Genomic DNA, 18,681 nt, shown 5'->3' with positions numbered 1-18,681 from the left:
ATAATAATAATAATAATAATAATAAATATATATTGTATATTTATATATTCATTGTACATTATATTTAATATATATATATATATATATATATATATATATATATATATATATATATATATATAATTTATTTGCTCTTATCTGTATTAGGTATTTTAAATATAAGAATGAGTAAATAATATAAAAATGAATATATATTATTATTATTATTATTATTAGTGTTCAAGCACTGAAAGTGCGTAGAACCCTATTGATTTTGCTAAGATTTTTCTTCTTATTATTATTATTTTTCCTCTGAAAAAGCAGTTGTGCAGCCTCTCGTAGTAACTCGCAGTAAGTCGTAGAGATATGACACTTGGTAGGTAGATGTAGGATCAGTGCATCTCGGTGGACAACAAAAATGGCACCGATTGGTCAAAGGGTGGCGCTATAAACAAGGAAAGTTCATTTTTCACTTTTTCCTCAATAACTCCAGAACTATAAGACCTACATTCAAAATTATTTTGGGTCAATACCTACAACTTTCAATTTTGGACCATGCACTTCCCCACTTCGCCCACTTCGATTTTTTGCTAATTTGCATAATATGCAAAACATACTTTTGCAAACTAGTCCTATTACAAAATGTTGAAATTCGTAAACAATATGGCCACCATATGCAAATTAGTCCTTCCGGATATATGCCCCATTCACTCCAACAGTTAAATTTGGAGCACTGTTTCTCAGCAACCGTGCAAATTAGCAACCTGAAATTTTGCATACAGAATCTATCATACAAACTCTAAAGGATGTTTAAAGGGCAACTTCATCAACCAAAATGGCTGAACACCATCAGCCAATCAGCATTCATCAGGCATTTTGGCAGGCTATACAGTCAAAAGGTCAATCTGAGCACCACTTTGTAAACATTCTGGTTGAAGTCTCCTGATCAAAAACCATAACATGTAGACGCCTTTTGACTAATTCTAACTCACTTAATGAATATCCTACAAACTGCAATAGGTTTATATGTGAATTTAAGCACTGATGATGTTGAAAGGACTCTGCTCAACATTAATAACAGGTGAAATACTTTTGATAATCTATAAATGTGACAGAGTGTCTCCAATTATAATAGACCTTCTTACACATCACCATTCTATGCTCTAGTAGGCACCATTTTGCCAGTTGGTGCTTGAACCCGCTGATTGCCGCTTGCGGCTATATTTATTATTATTATTATTATTATTATTATTATTATTCACTCGTATTTGTATTAGGTATTTTAAAATTGTGCTTAGTAAAACAGACAAATAATATCTTGCTTGTTGTATTTAATTACAATAAAAATGTTTACCAGAGCTGTTCTAGGGTGCCTCTCTTCAAGGGCCCTACATCTGTTACATCCTTGCTTTATGACACCTCCGGAAACAGAAACATAGCATGATTTTCACTCCACCAGGTAAGTGAGTCTGCGTGGACACCTGTTTAATCACTCTCTCTCTCTCTCGTGCACGCATGCGTTATGTTTCAGTCTCTCTCTCGCTCGCTGTGTCCTATGCTCTCTCTCTCTCTCGCTCTTTATATATACTTAATAGCAGCGTAGCATGTGTATGAAGCACTATGCGTGTGTATGCGTGTTTAGTTTTGCGTACCATTTCGTACACATGGGAAATGAGACTGGGTTGGCATTTAAACTGAATATGATAATGAAATAATAACTTCGAGCTGAATATATTCAGGTGTCAAAAAAAATTAAGGTTACATACATGGACAACAATAAATAAAAAAAAAAAAAGTTCATCTCTTCATTTTAAGCCAGAGACTGTAAAAAAGATGGACGCCGTGTCGCCGTTCCCATTCATTTAATGAGGATAATGCGCAGTAGAGACCAGAGCCTAGAGTCTATGGTCCCGCCCACACAGTCATTGGTCCCGCCCCGGCTAGGTGTAACCCAGCCCTTTTACAATAACCACACCTTTTTGAATAGAGCTGAATAACATTTTAAAAAACGAATTCTGTGGGGATATAAAAATGTAACAATATAAGCAGAGGTTACACTAGCTGCTGCATTTAAATAATGGAGGTAGAATTACAGTATATTAGAAAAAAACATGATAGAAAGTTTTCTGTTTTGCCATTGAAACCTATGGGGATGGGTGGGGTTACACAGCTTTCTGAAACTGAACAGCAGGGGGCGCCCGACCTGTGGTGGCTTCACTTTAGAGAGATGATGCTCTGTCCAGCTATACACAGAATATGCTTTAAGCCCTACGCAATAGTGTTTAGTGTTTGAGGACATACACAATGAATGTGGTGTAATATATATTTACTGCCTTTCTCTATTATATTTTATGTTTGAAGAGACTGAGGGTGTAGTTAGTGGTGTGAGTGGTGATCAGTTTTATTATTAACTCTTTCCTCTTTAAACAGAATCTGAACTGAAACACTTATACTCACCATTCATCCTCCTCCTTCTAAGAACAAAGAAGAGCACAGCCAGCAAAATCAGCAAGATCACAATCAACCCTCCAACTGCTGCTCCAATCAGTGCTGGTTCAGAGCCGTTATTGGTGTTTACTGTAAAGAGAACAGATCTCAACATCAATCACAGAAACACACAGTAGAACAGAGCTACTGATTTACTGACCCTGATTAATCTGATAACGTGAATTAACAAGCACTATACACCTGTATAAATCTTTTCATAAACTCAGAAATGTACCCATAATAAATAATCAATGAAAGAAACGTATTCACTAATTCACAGATTATTATGGGTATTTTGAAAATTATGACCTAATAAAAAGTGAAACCAAATGTTTCAGGACTTTACTACAGGAGTGAAATTTACAAGTTACAAGCATCCATTTATTTCCTACAGGATTTGTAGTCTCAACACGGCGTCAAGCGAGAAGCGTCCCTTCGTTAAATATGAAAGGGCGTGAATTGTAGCCACGACACGGCGTCAAGCAACAAGTGGTCATTCGTTAACTATGGAAAAGCATAAATTGTCCCTGTGACACGGCATCAAAAAGCAAGTTCGTTAACTATGCGCATTTTGTAGCCAAAACACAGCATCAAATGAGGCAGAGCATCAGAGCAACAACCGTCCATTTGTTTCCTATGGGAGGATGCAATTTATAGCTGCAAAACGGCATCAAGTGGCAAGCAAAAGAACGACCTATGTCCATTTGTTTCCTATAAGAGGATGCAATTTCTAGCCACAACATTCCATGAAGCAACAGAGTGACAAGCGTCTATTCATTTCCTACGGGGGGACACAAGCATCCATTAGTTAACTATGGAAGGGCATAAATTGTCCCTGTGACCCGGCGTAAAAAGGCAAGCAACACAGTGACAAGCATCCATTCATTTCCTATTGGAGGACGCACTTGGTAGCCGCAGCCCAGCATCAAATGTCATGTGGCAGATGAGCGACAACAATTTGTTTTCTATGGGAGGACGCAATTTGAAGCTGCGACTTGCCGTCAAGTGGCAACTGACAGAGCGACAACTGTCCATTCGTTTCTTATTGGAGGATGCAATTTCCAGCCGCAACATGGCATCAAGCAACAAGCATCTATTTGTAAACTCACACAGTGGCAAGCGACAGAGCGAGAAGCACCTTTTCATTTCCTATCGGAGAACATAATTTCCAGCCACAACACGCCATGAAGCGACAAAGTGGGAAGCGTCCATTCATTTCCTATGGGAGGGCACAATTTGTAGCCTCAACACGGCGTCAAGCAACAAGCGTCCATTCGTTAACTATGGGAGGGCATGGTCTGCAGCCGTGACACACCATCAAGCTGCAAGCAAAAGAGCTTCATGCGTCCATTTTATTTCCTATGGTAGGGAACGATTTCTAAACACTACACAATTTCTAATTTCTACCGTGCTGTGTTCGTATCCCCAATACTGTGGGTTCTGAACAGAGAAGATTATAGCCATGTTTCCCTGAACAGCCTCGAACACACCCAGAAGCGACAAACATTGCCTGTGAGTGTGAATGCAGGGTTAGTCTTTTACTGCCACAACTAATGCAGTGGAATTCAGAGTTACAGTCTGCAATAAGTGTCACCAATTAATGTTATAATTACCCCATTTCTTTATCACTGGTTTCTCGAGGGAGCTGTGAGTCACGTAACAGTCGTAAACTGCTGCATCATCACTATTAATCTCCACACTCTTCCTCAGCTGGTAGGTTTCGTCTTCATTGGGTCTGACTCCAGAAGATGTGATCAGATGTTCAGGTATTGATGTGCCGAACTTCCTCACACACATTTCAACGTCTTTGGGGTAGAATCCTGTGGCCAGGCAGGTAAGTCTCAGCTTTTTTGGGTCATGAACAGATTTTGTTGCAAATGCATGAACATCAGGAGGAGCTGAAAAAAGAACAACAAAATCATTTTTTGTACTACTTTACCAACAGCAAGCAACATGCAAAAAATTTAACCAATCACCAAAACTTTTCCACTTAAAATGTCATAGAATTGAACTTTAAGGATTCCTTCAAATGGCTGTAGGTCTAAACTAGAGCTGGGCGATATGGATTTTTAAAAATCCAATTTTCGATTTAAATCGATTTTTTCCCCCTAATAAAAATCTAATTAAAGATGATAAAGAAAGGGTTAAAAACTAGTTTTTATTTATTTAGTTTTCACTTAAATGTCCCCTTTGTGGTTAAAGTGCAACCAGAAACAAGCAAAAAAAATAACAATTGTAAACAGTGAGAACATCTAGTAACTTTTAGAAAGCTTTTTTCCATCAAAAGTTCAAGTACCTTGCATTAGGGGTCTATCAACACTAGCTATGGATGTTCTGAGTGAGTGATTTAAAGAAACTCACAGTGTTTTCTCAGTGTTTCTTTCCCGTACTCCATGAACTTGGTGAGCCAGTCCACACACTCTTTCTCCAGGTAGCCCTTGGTGTACTGGTTCAGGATGGCCACACCATCCCATTTGTTCTTGGTTATTTCTGCCGCCTGAACCGGAGCGATCCAGCGCATGTTTTCATCATCGAAGGAGAGGAACTCTGATCCATCGTAGCTGTACTCATCAACCCCTTTCACAAACTTCACCTCTCCATTAGACTCATCGGCCTCACAGCCATGTCTCCACTGAAGAACATGAAGATCTGAAAAGAAGGAGAAAATGAAGACCATCACAATCACTGACACAGATCAGGAGAGAAGGAAACGAAGGAAATCGGAAGAATCACTAACCGCTGTTATTGTGGTTCATCCTCTGCATCAGAATATCCACGTTGACCTTGAACCACTGTTCTTTACTCTTGCGAGACAGGGTTCCTTTTTCCCAGTAATCTTCCTGCATCTTCTCCCTCATCCATCTCTGTTTAGGAATCTTCTTCTGCTCCTTACTGTTGTAGTAGTCGATCTCTCGGTCATCCAGCAGCCCCAGAGCTGTGAACTCGTAGATTCCTGGTAGAGACACGTCTTTGTTGAGGGCGCTGTAAATGTAGAACAGCGAGTGTTTCTCTGAAAGAGATACAAAGCCAAATAAATTAATAACGGGTTTCTTAAAAATATTATCTTGCAATGTATCCAACCCTCATAAAAATGCTAATATTGGCCATGATTTCAAACGACTCTTAAGATATTTTGTACTGTGTCACATTTTAGATCGATAGTTTCTCCAATTCCTCAACAAACACCATGTCCACAATCGTTTCATGGGATAACACTGAAGATCTGACACTTTGATACAACATAAAGAAGTAATTTTACAGCTACAGTATTACAGTGTAAATTTGCTGTGCCCTCAATATAGCTCAACACACAGCCATTAATGTCTAAATATACTGACAGAACACAATGCATCTCCATCGGAAATACAAGGTCTCAGACACACAGTATGACCTGTGGAGTCCCCCAGGGGTCAGTTCTTGGCCCCATTCGCTTCACTATATACAGTTGTGGTCAAAAGTTTACATACACTTGTAAAAAAACATAATGTTATGGCTGTCTTGAGTTTTCAATAAGTTCTACAACTCTTATTTTTCTGTGATAGAGTGATCGGAACACATACATGTTTGTCACAAAAAACAGTCATAAAATTTGGTTCTTTCATAAATTTATTATGGGTCTGCTGAAAATGTCACCAAATCTGCTGGGTCAAAAATATACATACAGCAACATTAGTATTTGGTTACATGTCCCTTGGCCATTTTCACGGCAACTAGGCGCTTTTGGTAGCCATCCACAAGCTCCTGGCAAGCTTCAGGTTGAATGTTTGACCACTCTTCTTGACAGAATTGGTGCAGTTCAGCTAAATGTGATGGTTTTCTTGCATGAACCCGTTTCTTTAGCACTGTCCACATGTTCTCAATGGGGTTTAAGTCAGGACTTTGGGAAGGCCATTCTAAAACCTTAATTCTAGCCTGGTTTAGCCATTCCTTTACCACTTTTGATGTGTGTTTTGGGTCATTGTCTTGTTGGAACACCCAACTGCGCCCAAGACCCAACCTTCGGGCTGATGGTTTTAAGTTTTCCTGCAGAATTTGGAGGTAATCCTCCTTCTTCATTATCCCATTTACTTTCTGCAAAGAACCAGTTCCACTGGCAGCAAAACATCCCCAGAGCATAATACTACCACCACCATGCTTGACAGTAGGCATGGTGTTCCTGGGATTAAAGGCCTCACCTTTTCTCCTCCAAACATATTGCTGGGTGTTGTGGCCAAACAGCTCAATTTTTGTTTCGTCTGACCAGAGAACTTTCCTCCAGAAGGTTTTATCTTTGTCCATGTGATCAGCAGCAAACTTCAGCCGAGTCTTAAGGTGCCTTTTCTGGAGCAAGGGCTTCTTTCTTGCACGGCAGCCTCTCAGTCCATGGCGATGTAAAACACGCTTGACTGTGGAGACTGACACCTGTGTTCCATCAGCTTCCAAATCCTTGCAGACCTGCTTCTTGGTGATTCTTGGTTGACTCTTGACCATCCTGACCAATCTCCTCTCGGCAGCATGTGATAGCTTGCGTTTTCTTCCTGATCGTGGCAGTGACACAACTGTTCCATGCACTTTATACTTGCGTATAATTGTCTGCACAGTTGCTCTTGGGACCTGTAGCTGCTTTGAAATGGCTCCAAGTGACTTCCCTGACTTGTTCAAGTCAATAATTCACTTTTTCAGATCCACACTGAGTTCCTTTGACTTTCCCATTGTAGCTTTTGTAGCTGAGTCTAATCACTGGGTCAAATGAGCCCTATTTAAATGGGCTCATGAGAAGTCAACAGCTGTAGTCAATCAGAATCACTTACAAGAAGTGAAGAGGCCATGACATGAAGCTAATTTGATTGACACAACTCGCTACATCACCAAAATTGACAAATTTTGTTGCTGTATGTATATTTTTGACCCAGCAGATTTGGTGACATTTTCAGCAGACCCATAATAAATTTATGAAAGAACCAAATTTTATGACTGTTTTTTGTGACAAACATGTATGTGTTCCGATCACTCTATCACAGAAAAATAAGAGTTGTAGAACTTATTGAAAACTCAAGACAGCCATAACATTATGTTTTTTTACAAGTGTATGTAAACTTTTGACCACAACTGTATATGCTCCCTCTTGGTGATATCATCAGTCACTATGGAATTTCATTTCACTGTTACGCTGATGATATACAACTTTACATGAAAGTAGACTCCTCTGCAGCTTCATTAACATTATCGTCATCATCATCATCATCATCATCATCAACCTCCCGATCAACACTTGCTGCCTGTTTGGAAGAGATAAAGTTGTGGATGAAACACAATTTTCTCCAGTTGAACAGTGCCAAAACTGAAGCCATCTTGGTTGGCACCCCACATCAGATACAGTCATCATCTATAACCAGCATTGCATTTTTCGATGACAATATTCCTCTTTCTTCATCAGTCACCAATCTTGGTGTAAGATTTGACCCCCAACTTACTTTTGAAGCCCATATCAAACACCTTTGCAAGATTTCCTTTCAACACCTTAGGAATATCGCCAAACTTCGCTCTACTCTTTCCTTACCAGATGCTGAAAAATTGGTCCATGCTTTTGTCTCCTCTAGATTGGACTATTGTAATGCACTCCTCACTGGGATTTCTAGCAAGAGCCTTCAGAGACTACAGTACATCCAGAACAGTGCTGCTAGGATCCTGATGAGGGTGCGAAAATACGAACATATTACCCCTATTCTTCATTCCCTTCACTGGCTTCCCATCTCTGCTCGGATTGAATACAAGGTTTCTCTCCTTACTCACCAGTGCATCTATGGCACTGCCCCCCCCTACCTGAAAGAGCTACTTACGCCGCTGGCCTCATCACGATCCCTACGCTCTAAAAACTTAAATCGCCTTCTCCTACCTAGAACTAAGCTTAGCACCATGGGTGACCGGGCTTTCTGCGCTGTCGCCCCTCGTCTATGGAATGCCCTCCCGGACCATCTGAGGGCTCCCCAGACGAAGTGTTTTAAAAAAGGACTCAAAACATTTCTGTTTAGCAGAACATATGATTTTTAATAACATGTTGATTGCCTTTTTTGTTTTATCTTTCATGGTGATGCTTTTACGCTGTAGCACTTTGAGATTTGCCTCAAATGTAAAGTGCGTTACAAATAAAATATATTATTATTATTATTATTATTATAAATATTGTCAATATTTTGTGTGGCCACCATTATTTTCCACTGCAGCCTTAACTCTCTTGGGCGTGGAGATAACTAGAGCTCCCCAGGGCCGGTAGCATTGATACAGCCCCAGACCGTGATGCTACCTCCACCATGTTTGAGTCTAGGCAAGGGACAGATGGTTCTTGGTAGATATCACCAGGGTACAGCCACACATGCTGGACACCATCTGAGCCAAATAAGTTTATCTTGTTCTCATCAAACGACAGGACATTTTCCAGCAATCTATGCTCTTCGAATGCTTGTCTTCATCAAACTGCTTGCAGGCTTTCTTGTGCATCAGCTTCAGAAGAGGCTACCTTCTAGGACAGTGCCATGCAGACTGATGCAGTTAATGCAGTGTGTGCAGGGTGTATGGTCTGAACACTGCAATGAACTGATCTCACACTTATTCAACCTCTGCAGCAATACTGGCAGCACTCATACACCTATTATTTAAAGCCAACCTCTGGATATTACACTGAGCTCTGAGTTCTGAGTGGAACCCATCCTGAAGAACTGCTGTATGACCTTGGCCATTGTGTTGTAACTCAGTTTTAGGGTGTTAGCAATCTTCTTATAGCCTAGGTCATCTTTGTGGACAACAACGATTCTGTTTCCATTTCACATCATCAGAGAGTTCTTTGCCATGAAGTGCCATGTTGAACATCAAGTGGCCATTGTGACAGAATTGAAGCCAAAACATCAAATTTACAGTTATAAAAGCTATACACTGACTACATTGTATCAAAGTGTTATATCTTCAGTGTTCTCCCATGAAAAGATATAATAACATGTGAGTGGTGTACTCACTTTTCTGAGATACTGTACATATCAATTTTTTTTTGTATAGCCTTTTTTTCTTTTTACAAGTGATGTTCAAAGGAACTTTAAAGAAATCCAATAATTAGAAAATAAATCAACAAAACAACAACACAACTCAAACATGGACTCTCCCACAAATTCTCCCCCTCAAAGTTGGAGGAATAAACCTCAGGGAAAAAAAATCACTTACAGGAGGGACCATCCTCATCTGGAAATTACTTATACACTGTAAATAAAAATGTATAGGGCCCTATTATTGTGGCACAGGCAGAATCATGGAATTGAAAAATAAAAATGTGACGGAAAAAAAGATAAAAATTGTTAAGATAGAAATAAATATGGAATATAAAAAAAATAATAAAATGGAATTTGTCAAAAAATAAAACTAATTTCATAGGGCCTTAATAATACCCCTATATAAGACTGTCATCATGCTGAGGTGTGCTGATATAGTCAGTATATTGTTAAAACTGAAGGATGTTATATCAATCAATCAACTTTTATTTTCACTCAGGAATAAAATAAAAGTTAAAAAAAGAGAAACTACATTTAACAAACTAATAATAAAACTAAATGCCTTATGCAAGGAAAAGCTGTAAAAGCAAACAAACATACAATTAATACTCAATTAATAAGGGTTTTTTTTAATCTATTAAAAAATTTAAGATAAAATATAAGAGGACAAAAGATTAAATAAATAAATAAAATTAATATTATTAATAATAATAATAATCAGAAACTAATAATAGGAAATAGTAAACTAAAATAAAAACAAAAATTCTGGTACAATATTTTATCCAAAAGAAGGCTATTGTAATAATAAAAATAAATGGCTAATGTAAGTAAAAGCTGTAAAAGCGAACAAACAAAAAATACTATTTAATTAAAAAGAAAAAAATATGTTACAATTTTTAAACAAAATATAAGTGGACAAAAGATTATGACCACAAATAAATAATAATAATTATAATAATAATATTAATAATAATCGGAAACTAATAATAGGAAAAAGTAAATAACAAAAGGTAATAAGAATAATAGAAAATACATTCTGGTACAACATTTTATCCAAAATAGGGCTACTGTAATATTTCTAGAGACCACGCTAAAGGCTCACAAATAAAAAAAAAATATGTATGAGCACATCTTTATTTATATGTGCATTGTGATACACTTATCAAATATAATAATATAACTACAAACAATACTAAAATAAAACAATACTATATCTGGGACAGTATATTCTTAAAAAAGTTATGAGTTATTATGACTATAGACTTTTTGTTTTCTTTATTGTTAGAAAGTGAAACCCGGGGTTCCGGTTGGCGAGCGGAATGGAGTAGTGGTGTTTTTTTGGGCTCCTGCCACACAGTTCGTTTTCGACCTTCTACTCGCTCAAATTCATTAAGGATTGTGTCAACGACCTTCTGAATGTGTTTTGCATGCATTGTCTACCAAGATGTCATCTAAATCAAGCAAACCGGACAAGAAAAAAGAACAAGTTTCTGCTGCTAGCCCCGCTGTCGACAACGCTACGCTGGCTAGCATGCTAGACAACCTCAAAGCGGACCTGCTAACTAAACCTGACTCTCTCTCTGCAAGATTTGAAAACAAGCTCGGTGCCATTGAAACGAAGTTAGACGGAATTCAGTCTACACTGAACAATCATGAACAACGAATTTCCGATGTGGAATCTGGGCTGAACGATTTGCAGCGCCTGGAAACGCAGGTGATCTGCATGGCTGAAGATAACGCAAAGCTGAAAGCTAAGCTCCTAGACCTGGAGGGGAGGAGTAGACGGTACAATATTCGTCTCATAGGACTGCCTGAATCGATCGAAGGTATTAGGCCAACTGTGTTTTTTTCCAATCTTTTGGTTGAGATACTCGGGAAAGATGTGCTGCCCTCCCCTCCGGAACTTGAGAGAGCTCACCGTGCGCTTAAAGGCAAACCAGCCGGAGGAGAAAAGCCCAGGGCAGTGATCATTTGTTTTCACAAGTTTCAAACTAAGGAAGCAGTGATTCGCGCAGCTCGGCGAAAGCGAGGCGAGCTGAGGTACAATGACAAGCCGGTGTACATTTATGAAGACTACTGCCCCGAAATCTTGGAGCAGCGCGCAGAATACAAAGACGTTATGCAACAACTCTACACTCTCCAGCTCAAGCCTTCACTGCTGTATCCAGCGCGCCTGTTCATCAGGTTGGGAAATGGCGAGAGACGGTACTTGAAATCAGTAAGTGCAGCCGAGCAGTTCCTGGTCACGTACAAGCCTGCTTTAAGTGCAGAAGAGGACTGATTTAAGCCAAGGCCCAGCTAAGTTGATAACTTCCAATGATTTCTTTTTTTTTGTGATATGGTCGAGCCGAACAGTCGGAGTATCTAGTAGGTTAGTAGGTCAGTAGGCTATGTTCTTTTGTCTCAATTCCAGTATACGCCACTGAGTGGCGCAACGTTACAAGCCTGGACTATGATCTACAGTCACTTTTGTATCGCTACAGTTACTGTTAGTTGTGTTTAATTGTTCATTGAAGACTCATAATCTGTAGGCTAAAATATGGTGTGGTATCCGATTTTTTTTTTTTTTTTTTTTTTTTTTTTTTTATTATTATTATTATTTTTTTTTTTGAGTAAGGCTACTGTCACGGTCTGGGCGTACCGCATAGAATGGTCAAAATAACTTTTCTATAACATCACTTCTTAATGTTTGTTTGTGTGGCGGGGCAGAAGAGAGTGGTGTAGGGCCCCGGGAGAAGTTTGCTAAGTGAAGATGGCACGTTTGTGCAGGGGTTATGGGTGTGGGGGGATAGTGGGAGTGGGTTTGTACTGGGGACGGGTGAGGACAGGGTTTTTTTTTTTTTTTTTTTTTTTTTTTTTTTTTCCTTATTCTTTCCTTTGTTTTTTTTCTTTTTCTATCTCTTGGACACTGTGCTTCTATACGTGCTTACTTTCCATGCACATTAACATTAGGGTATATTTTGTGTACTTCATACAGAACTCACTGTTTGCATGGTTGATAGAAAGTCAGTGAATAATATTCGTTTCATATCCTGGAACGTAAAAGGGGCAAACCAAGCAACGAAAATAAATAAGATTATGTCCCATATTCAGTGGTTGAGAGGCGAAGTGGTGTTTTTGCAGGAAACACACTTGCGTACAGAGGAAATTTTGCGTATTAAAAGGGGTAAGTTCAACCAATTATATCATTCAAAGTTCAGTGCTAGGGCTAGGGGGGCTGCAATTTTGATCCAAAGCCACATTCCCTTTGAGTTAGAAAAAGTTGTAGCGGATTCATCTGGCAGGTTTGTTATAGTGTCAGGGCAGCTGTGTAACACACCAGTAGTCTTGGCCAGTGTTTATGCACCAAACTGGGATGATGCTCAGTTCATATCCAGGTTTTTCACCTCCATGCCCAATATTGAGACTTACCACATAATCATAGGGGGGGATTTCAATTTTGTTCAGCACCCTAACTTAGATAGATCTTCAACCAGACCACACTCCCTTACAAAATCGGCCAAGCTACTTTCATCTACTGCATCACAGTTGGGCTTTTCAGACCCATGGAGGTTTAAATTCCCAGACAAAAAATTGTTTTCTTTCTTCTCGCCTGTCCATCACTCTTATTCTAGAGTTGACTTCTTTCTCTTAGATAACAGATTACTTTCTAACATATGCTCATGTGACTACCACAGTATTATAATCTCGGATCATGCTCCCACTTCTTTAGACGTACATTTTCCTACTTACAGACGCCCTTTAAAGCCATGGAGATTCAGCTCAAGTTTACTAGCTAATGACTGCTTTGTTGAGTATGTAACGACTGCCTCCCAACTGTTTTTTTCAATTAATGACACTCCAGATGTGTCAAGGGGCACTTTATGGGAAACCTACAAGGCATACCTGAGAGGCTATGTAATTTCTTATACAGCTCACCTCAAGAAACTGAACGGGCAAAGACAGTCAGAGTTAGCACAAACGATTTTGGAAGCTGATGAGAATTATTCTACAAACCCAGATCCTGCACTTTACAAAAGACGGTTACAACTTCACTCTGAGCTAGCTCTTTTAACCACGTATGAAGCAGAACTCCAATTGCTTAAATCACAACAAAAAATTTTTGAATCAGGGGACAAAGCTAGCAAACTCCTTGCTCAGCAAGCTAGAGCTGCTGCTGCCTCTAGGCTAATTCCATCTATAAAATCACCATCAGGTGTCACTCTTACTGACCCCAAAAGCATAAATGAAACGTTTACAAAATTCTATTCTGATTTATATACATCTGACCATCCTCAGTTGAATACACCCAATAGGCTTAATAATATTGTATTTCCCACAATAGAAGAGGAGTGGGCAGAAAAGTTAGCCAGCCCAACATCCCCAATTGAGGTTGCAGGCGCTATCAGAGCTTTACAAAGTGGCAAGTCACCAGGCCCAGATGGCTTCATAGTAGAATTTTATAAGAAATTTGCCCCACTTCTTTCTAAGATTTTAAGTGATGTATATAATGAAGCACTGTCTGTTGGCAGACTACCCCCAACTTTGAATAATGCTACCATTTCCCTTTTGTTAAAAAAGGATAAGGACCCATTACTTTGCAGTAGTTTCAGACCCATATCTTTATTAAATGTTGATTACAAGATTCTTGCTAAACTTCTATCCCTTCGTCTCCAACAGATTCTACCAAGTATTATTTCATCGGATCAAACAGGCTTTATGTTAGGTAGACACTCATTTCACAACACTCGGCGGCTTTTCAACATACTCAACACGCCCAGCTCCAGCGTCCCAGAGGTCGTGGTGTCGCTAGACGCGGAAAAAGCTTTTGATAGGGTGGAGTGGGATTTTCTGTTTGATGTAATGGATAGATTTGGGTTGGGCTCTGGCTTCGTTTCATGGGTCAAATTGCTATATTCATCCCCAGTTGCATCTGTACAAACAAATAATACGCTCTCGCCTCCCTTTCAACTCCAACGTGGCACAAGACAAGGTTGTCCACTATCCCCCTTATTGTTTGCCATAGCCATTGAACCGCTAGCAATCTGGTTGAGATCGGAACCAGGATTTCAAGGTATTCTTCGCCACAACACGGAACACAAACTTTCCTTATACGCTGACGATTTGCTCCTTTATGTGTCCAATCCATCCACATCACTTCCACTTGCCTTAGACATTTTAAAACAGTTTGGCCAATGGTCAGGCTACAAGCTCAACTTTGGAAAAAGTGAACTATTTGCATTAAATGAGTTGGCTGGGGTATTGCCTGACAGCACAGCTCCTTTCAGAAGGGCAGACAATAGTTTTAAATATTTAGGTATAATCATAACCAGGACTCTGACAGATGCTTTCAATAAGAATTTTGTTCCTTTGCTTGGTAAGGTTGAGAATGACCTCGCCAGATGGTCCACTCTACCTTTGTCACTGGCAGGCAGGGTGAACCTTATTAAGATGACCATATTGCCAAAGTTTCTATACCTCTTTCAACATATTCCTGTACTCATTTCAAAAAAGTTTTTTGATAAACTGGACAAATTAGTTTCTAACTTTCTTTGGGTCAGTAAACCAGTGCGAATACGAAAAACAATACTGCAACTTCCTAAAAGAATGGGGGGTCTTGCTCTCCCCAATTTTATACATTATTACTGGGCAACCAATATTCATAAGCTGTTATATTGGACTGATACATCTACGACCGACCAGCCTGCATGGGTACAACTTGAAATGTCTTCATCTCAGTCCTCTTTAAGGGCGTGGCTTTGCTCTCCCCTTAACTTGTCAACGGCAGATGCAAGCAAAAACCCAGTAGTTAAACAGTCCCTCAAAATCTGGTTGCAATTCAGGAGGCATTTTGGCCTGAGAGACTGTTCAATTTACGCGCCAATATTACATAACAATAACTTTAAACCATCTATTATGGATTCCGCTTTTAAATTATGGTTTGAAAGGGGCATAGTCTCAATTAACGATCTCTATGAGGGTGGCACTTTCATGTCTTTTACGGGCTTGTCGACCAAATTTAAGCTTCCTCCCTCCCATTTCTTTCGATTTTTTCAAATCAGAGATTTTGTCCAGAAAAATTACTCTGACTTCCCAAATCTTCCTGTACAAACTTTATTAGACAAACTTTTCTTGATAGACCCCAATCAGAGAGGAAATATTTCACATATTTTTAGGGCCTTGGACTCCATTGTTGCTGTTTTTCCCCAACAAACAAAAAATCTATGGGAACAAGATCTAGGTCTGACTATTGAGGAGGACCAGTGGGCTAATATTTTAAAATTGGTGCACAACTCCTCTATCTGTGCACGACATGGTCTAATCCAGTGCAAATTAATTCATAGGATCTACTATACAAATCATAGATTGTCAAAATTCTACCCCAGTGTCGCAGACACCTGTAATAGATGCAACCAATCTCCTGCCGACCTTCTGCACATGTTTTGGTCATGCCCTAAGCTGAAATGTTTTTGGTCTGAAATATTTGGGACCCTCCACAGGGCCTATGATGTTGGAGTTGACCCCCATCCTCTTCCAGCTCTTTTTGGTATTCTTCAAACTAAATCTTTTTCAAGCAAAGCCCAACACTGCATGGCCTTCTGTTCTTTACTGGCAAGGCGTTTAATTTTGCTTAACTGGAAACATACCACACCCCCCTCTTACAATCGATGGGTCAAGGAAGTTTTGTTCAATTTAAAATTGGAGAGGCTAAGATTTTCCCTTAAGGGTTCACTGAGTAAATTTAATAGGACTTGGGACCCCCTGCGGTCCATCATAGATACTGTGGATATTGAACCAGAAGAGACACAGGTCTGAGGTTATTTATTTATTTATTATTATTTTATTTTATTTTTTTTATTATTATTATTTGTTTTTTTATTGTTTGTTTTTTTATTATTGTTATTATTTTTTTTATTTTTATTTTTTTTCCTTTATCTTCCTATCCTCTTGTTTGTCAATTTGACTTGTTTGGGAAATTACTTTCATTCATTGGGTGTGGAAGGGATGGGTGGTTGTGTGGGTCGGTGGGAGGGGTGGGTGGGAGGGGTTGATGTGTGGGAGGGGTGGGAGGGGTTGATGGGTGGGAGGGGTTGATGTGTGGGAGGGGTGGGAGGGGTTGATGTGTGGGAGGGGTGGGTGTGTTGGGTGGTGGTGGTTTGGGGAAAAAAAAAAAAAAAATGTGAGCCTTTTTGTATGTTATGGGTCCGCCCCATCTTTTCTGAGTCTTTGTATTGTTGTTGCTCAATAAAAAAATTATTAAAAAAAAAAAAGAAAGTGAAACCCAAGCTGGAGATTCCCCATTTTATGATATATACAAGAAATACATTTCAAATGTGTTTATTACAGTTTCAAATGTATTTCAAACTAAAGCAGCACAGTGGATGGAACTGTTATTACATTTACATTCTAAAGAAAATACAAAAATATATATATATATATATGTATGTAATTTATGTTCTATATAGGCTGTGATATGACGCCAGTAATGGAGTCGGTAGCTGGTGTTGTTTGTAAAATGGCCTCCTGTGCGTTATTTACTTTACCGTTAGTTTATTATACAGTTTATAAAGCAGATCTGATGCTGGAATAGCAGATTATTGCTGTTATTACTGTGTAATAACTATGTTATAACATAATTTACAGTTTAAACGGATTTATTACTGTTGTAAAATGATGAAAAATACTTACAATATTTTACTTTCGATTTCTCTAATGGCGCAGATTCTCACACGAACACACACACGAACACACACACTTATATAATAAATTTATACACTCACCTGCGAGTGTAGAGATGAAGACTGCGTTCAGTAACAGAACACACACGGCAGTAGAGACACCCATCTTCACTTTCCGAAAATTAATTCGGTTTAAATTCGCATTAAAATAATCCTTTTTGATGAATAAAAGTCCAGCTGATCAGATCAGACCCGCCGACACAGAAAAACAGCTACAAGAACAGTATCCGGGTTCTTTCCTAGCCGATTCTCCACTCTGATTGGCTGAAAAAAGCCCCCGCCCCTACAGCGCTTGGGAATTTTAGGTCTCAGCCAATCAGAATGTTGCATGAACAGGAGAAGCAAGCAGAAGCATCAGCAGTTGTTGGGTAGATGTTCTGGTCGGAGGTTGGTCTGAAGATCTGGAGCTGAAGGTCCTCCAGAACATAAACACGCCATATTATATAACTTTATTTTATTTATGAACAATGTATCCAACGTAAAAAAGACATAAAACAGTGTGAAAAGTATTAAATGCATTTTCTAAATAAAAATATGAATACTAGAGTAGAAGAGTAATAAACATAATGCAATTTTTTAGTATTTCTCCAGTAAAAGCAAATATTCTCTACACTTAATTCAATAAAACAGAAAAATGCATAAAAATTAGTGTTATCTCTAATATTTGCAGACACGGTTACATAAAACAAATAATTATAAATAATTATTGCTTTTACTAGGCACTTTTTATTTATGGATACAGCAAAAATAATATTTTTTATAACAGAAAACAAACAAAAACAAAGATTTGTGCGACTACCAAACAAAGTTTTTTGCAGGTTTTCCTAAATTTTGCCAAACTTGACTTTTTTCCAGTGTATAAAATAAGTAATCAGTATTCTACATGCATTTTTGTTTTCCTTTTTAAAAGAAAAATGACAAAACTAATTGTTACGTGTCTGCATGTTCGTCTCTCTCTTTCTCTCTCGCACGCTTGCTCGCTCTCTCTCTCTCCCTCTCTCCCTGTCTCTCTCTCTATAGGTTGCACATCCTGTCAATCTGTGCAATCCTGCACAACCTGTCATTGAGCATGCTGCCAGCTAACCAATTGAGTGGAGACTGAGGCGGGGCTTCCAGTATAAAAGCTGCGTGAAGGACCTGCGTGGCATATACTGACCACTCGTTTGCACGCTCCGTTTTTATTGTGGTTGCACTCTGTTTTATTGCTTTTGTCAGAAACTAGTCAAGATCTTGCTTCTCTGTGTTACTGAAGTAGTGCTTTATTCAAAAGCTCTGTTTTGGTTCAGTCCTGAATTTTATATCTTTCTCCCCCTCAGATTGAGAACAGGTTAGACTGTGCGCGCACCTACATTCCACCACGTAGGTAATTCATTGTATAAGCACATTAGATTAAAGGGCGGGTACCAACATATGTATTTTTTGTTTTATTAGACTAGTGTAACTAGACAGGTTTTGTTTGTGTATTCCTTTTCTTTTGGGTA

General features: G+C 38.8%; 1 protein-coding gene across 1 annotated transcript in view; it reads right to left on the bottom strand.

The window, feature by feature from the left end:
* LOC103032414 (class I histocompatibility antigen, Gogo-C*0101/C*0102 alpha chain-like) overlaps window positions 1-17,434 on the bottom strand; it is a 152,312-nt gene extending 134,878 nt beyond the window's left edge. Inside the window, exons 1-2 of the mRNA XM_049473148.1 lie at window positions 17,243-17,434; window positions 5,204-5,476 (exon numbers count right to left, since the gene is read on the bottom strand). Of these exons, the coding sequence (XP_049329105.1) occupies window positions 5,204-5,476; window positions 17,243-17,306 (337 nt within the window). The 5' untranslated portion in view covers window positions 17,307-17,434. The remainder of the gene's footprint in view (window positions 1-5,203; window positions 5,477-17,242) is intronic.
* Between the last annotated feature and the right edge of the window lie 1,247 nt (window positions 17,435-18,681).

This window comes from Astyanax mexicanus, unplaced genomic scaffold (genome assembly GCF_023375975.1).
Source record: "Astyanax mexicanus isolate ESR-SI-001 unplaced genomic scaffold, AstMex3_surface scaffold_34, whole genome shotgun sequence".
Classification (NCBI taxonomy): domain Eukaryota; kingdom Metazoa; phylum Chordata; class Actinopteri; order Characiformes; family Acestrorhamphidae; genus Astyanax; species Astyanax mexicanus.
This window is presented reverse-complemented; position numbering and strand designations above follow the sequence as displayed.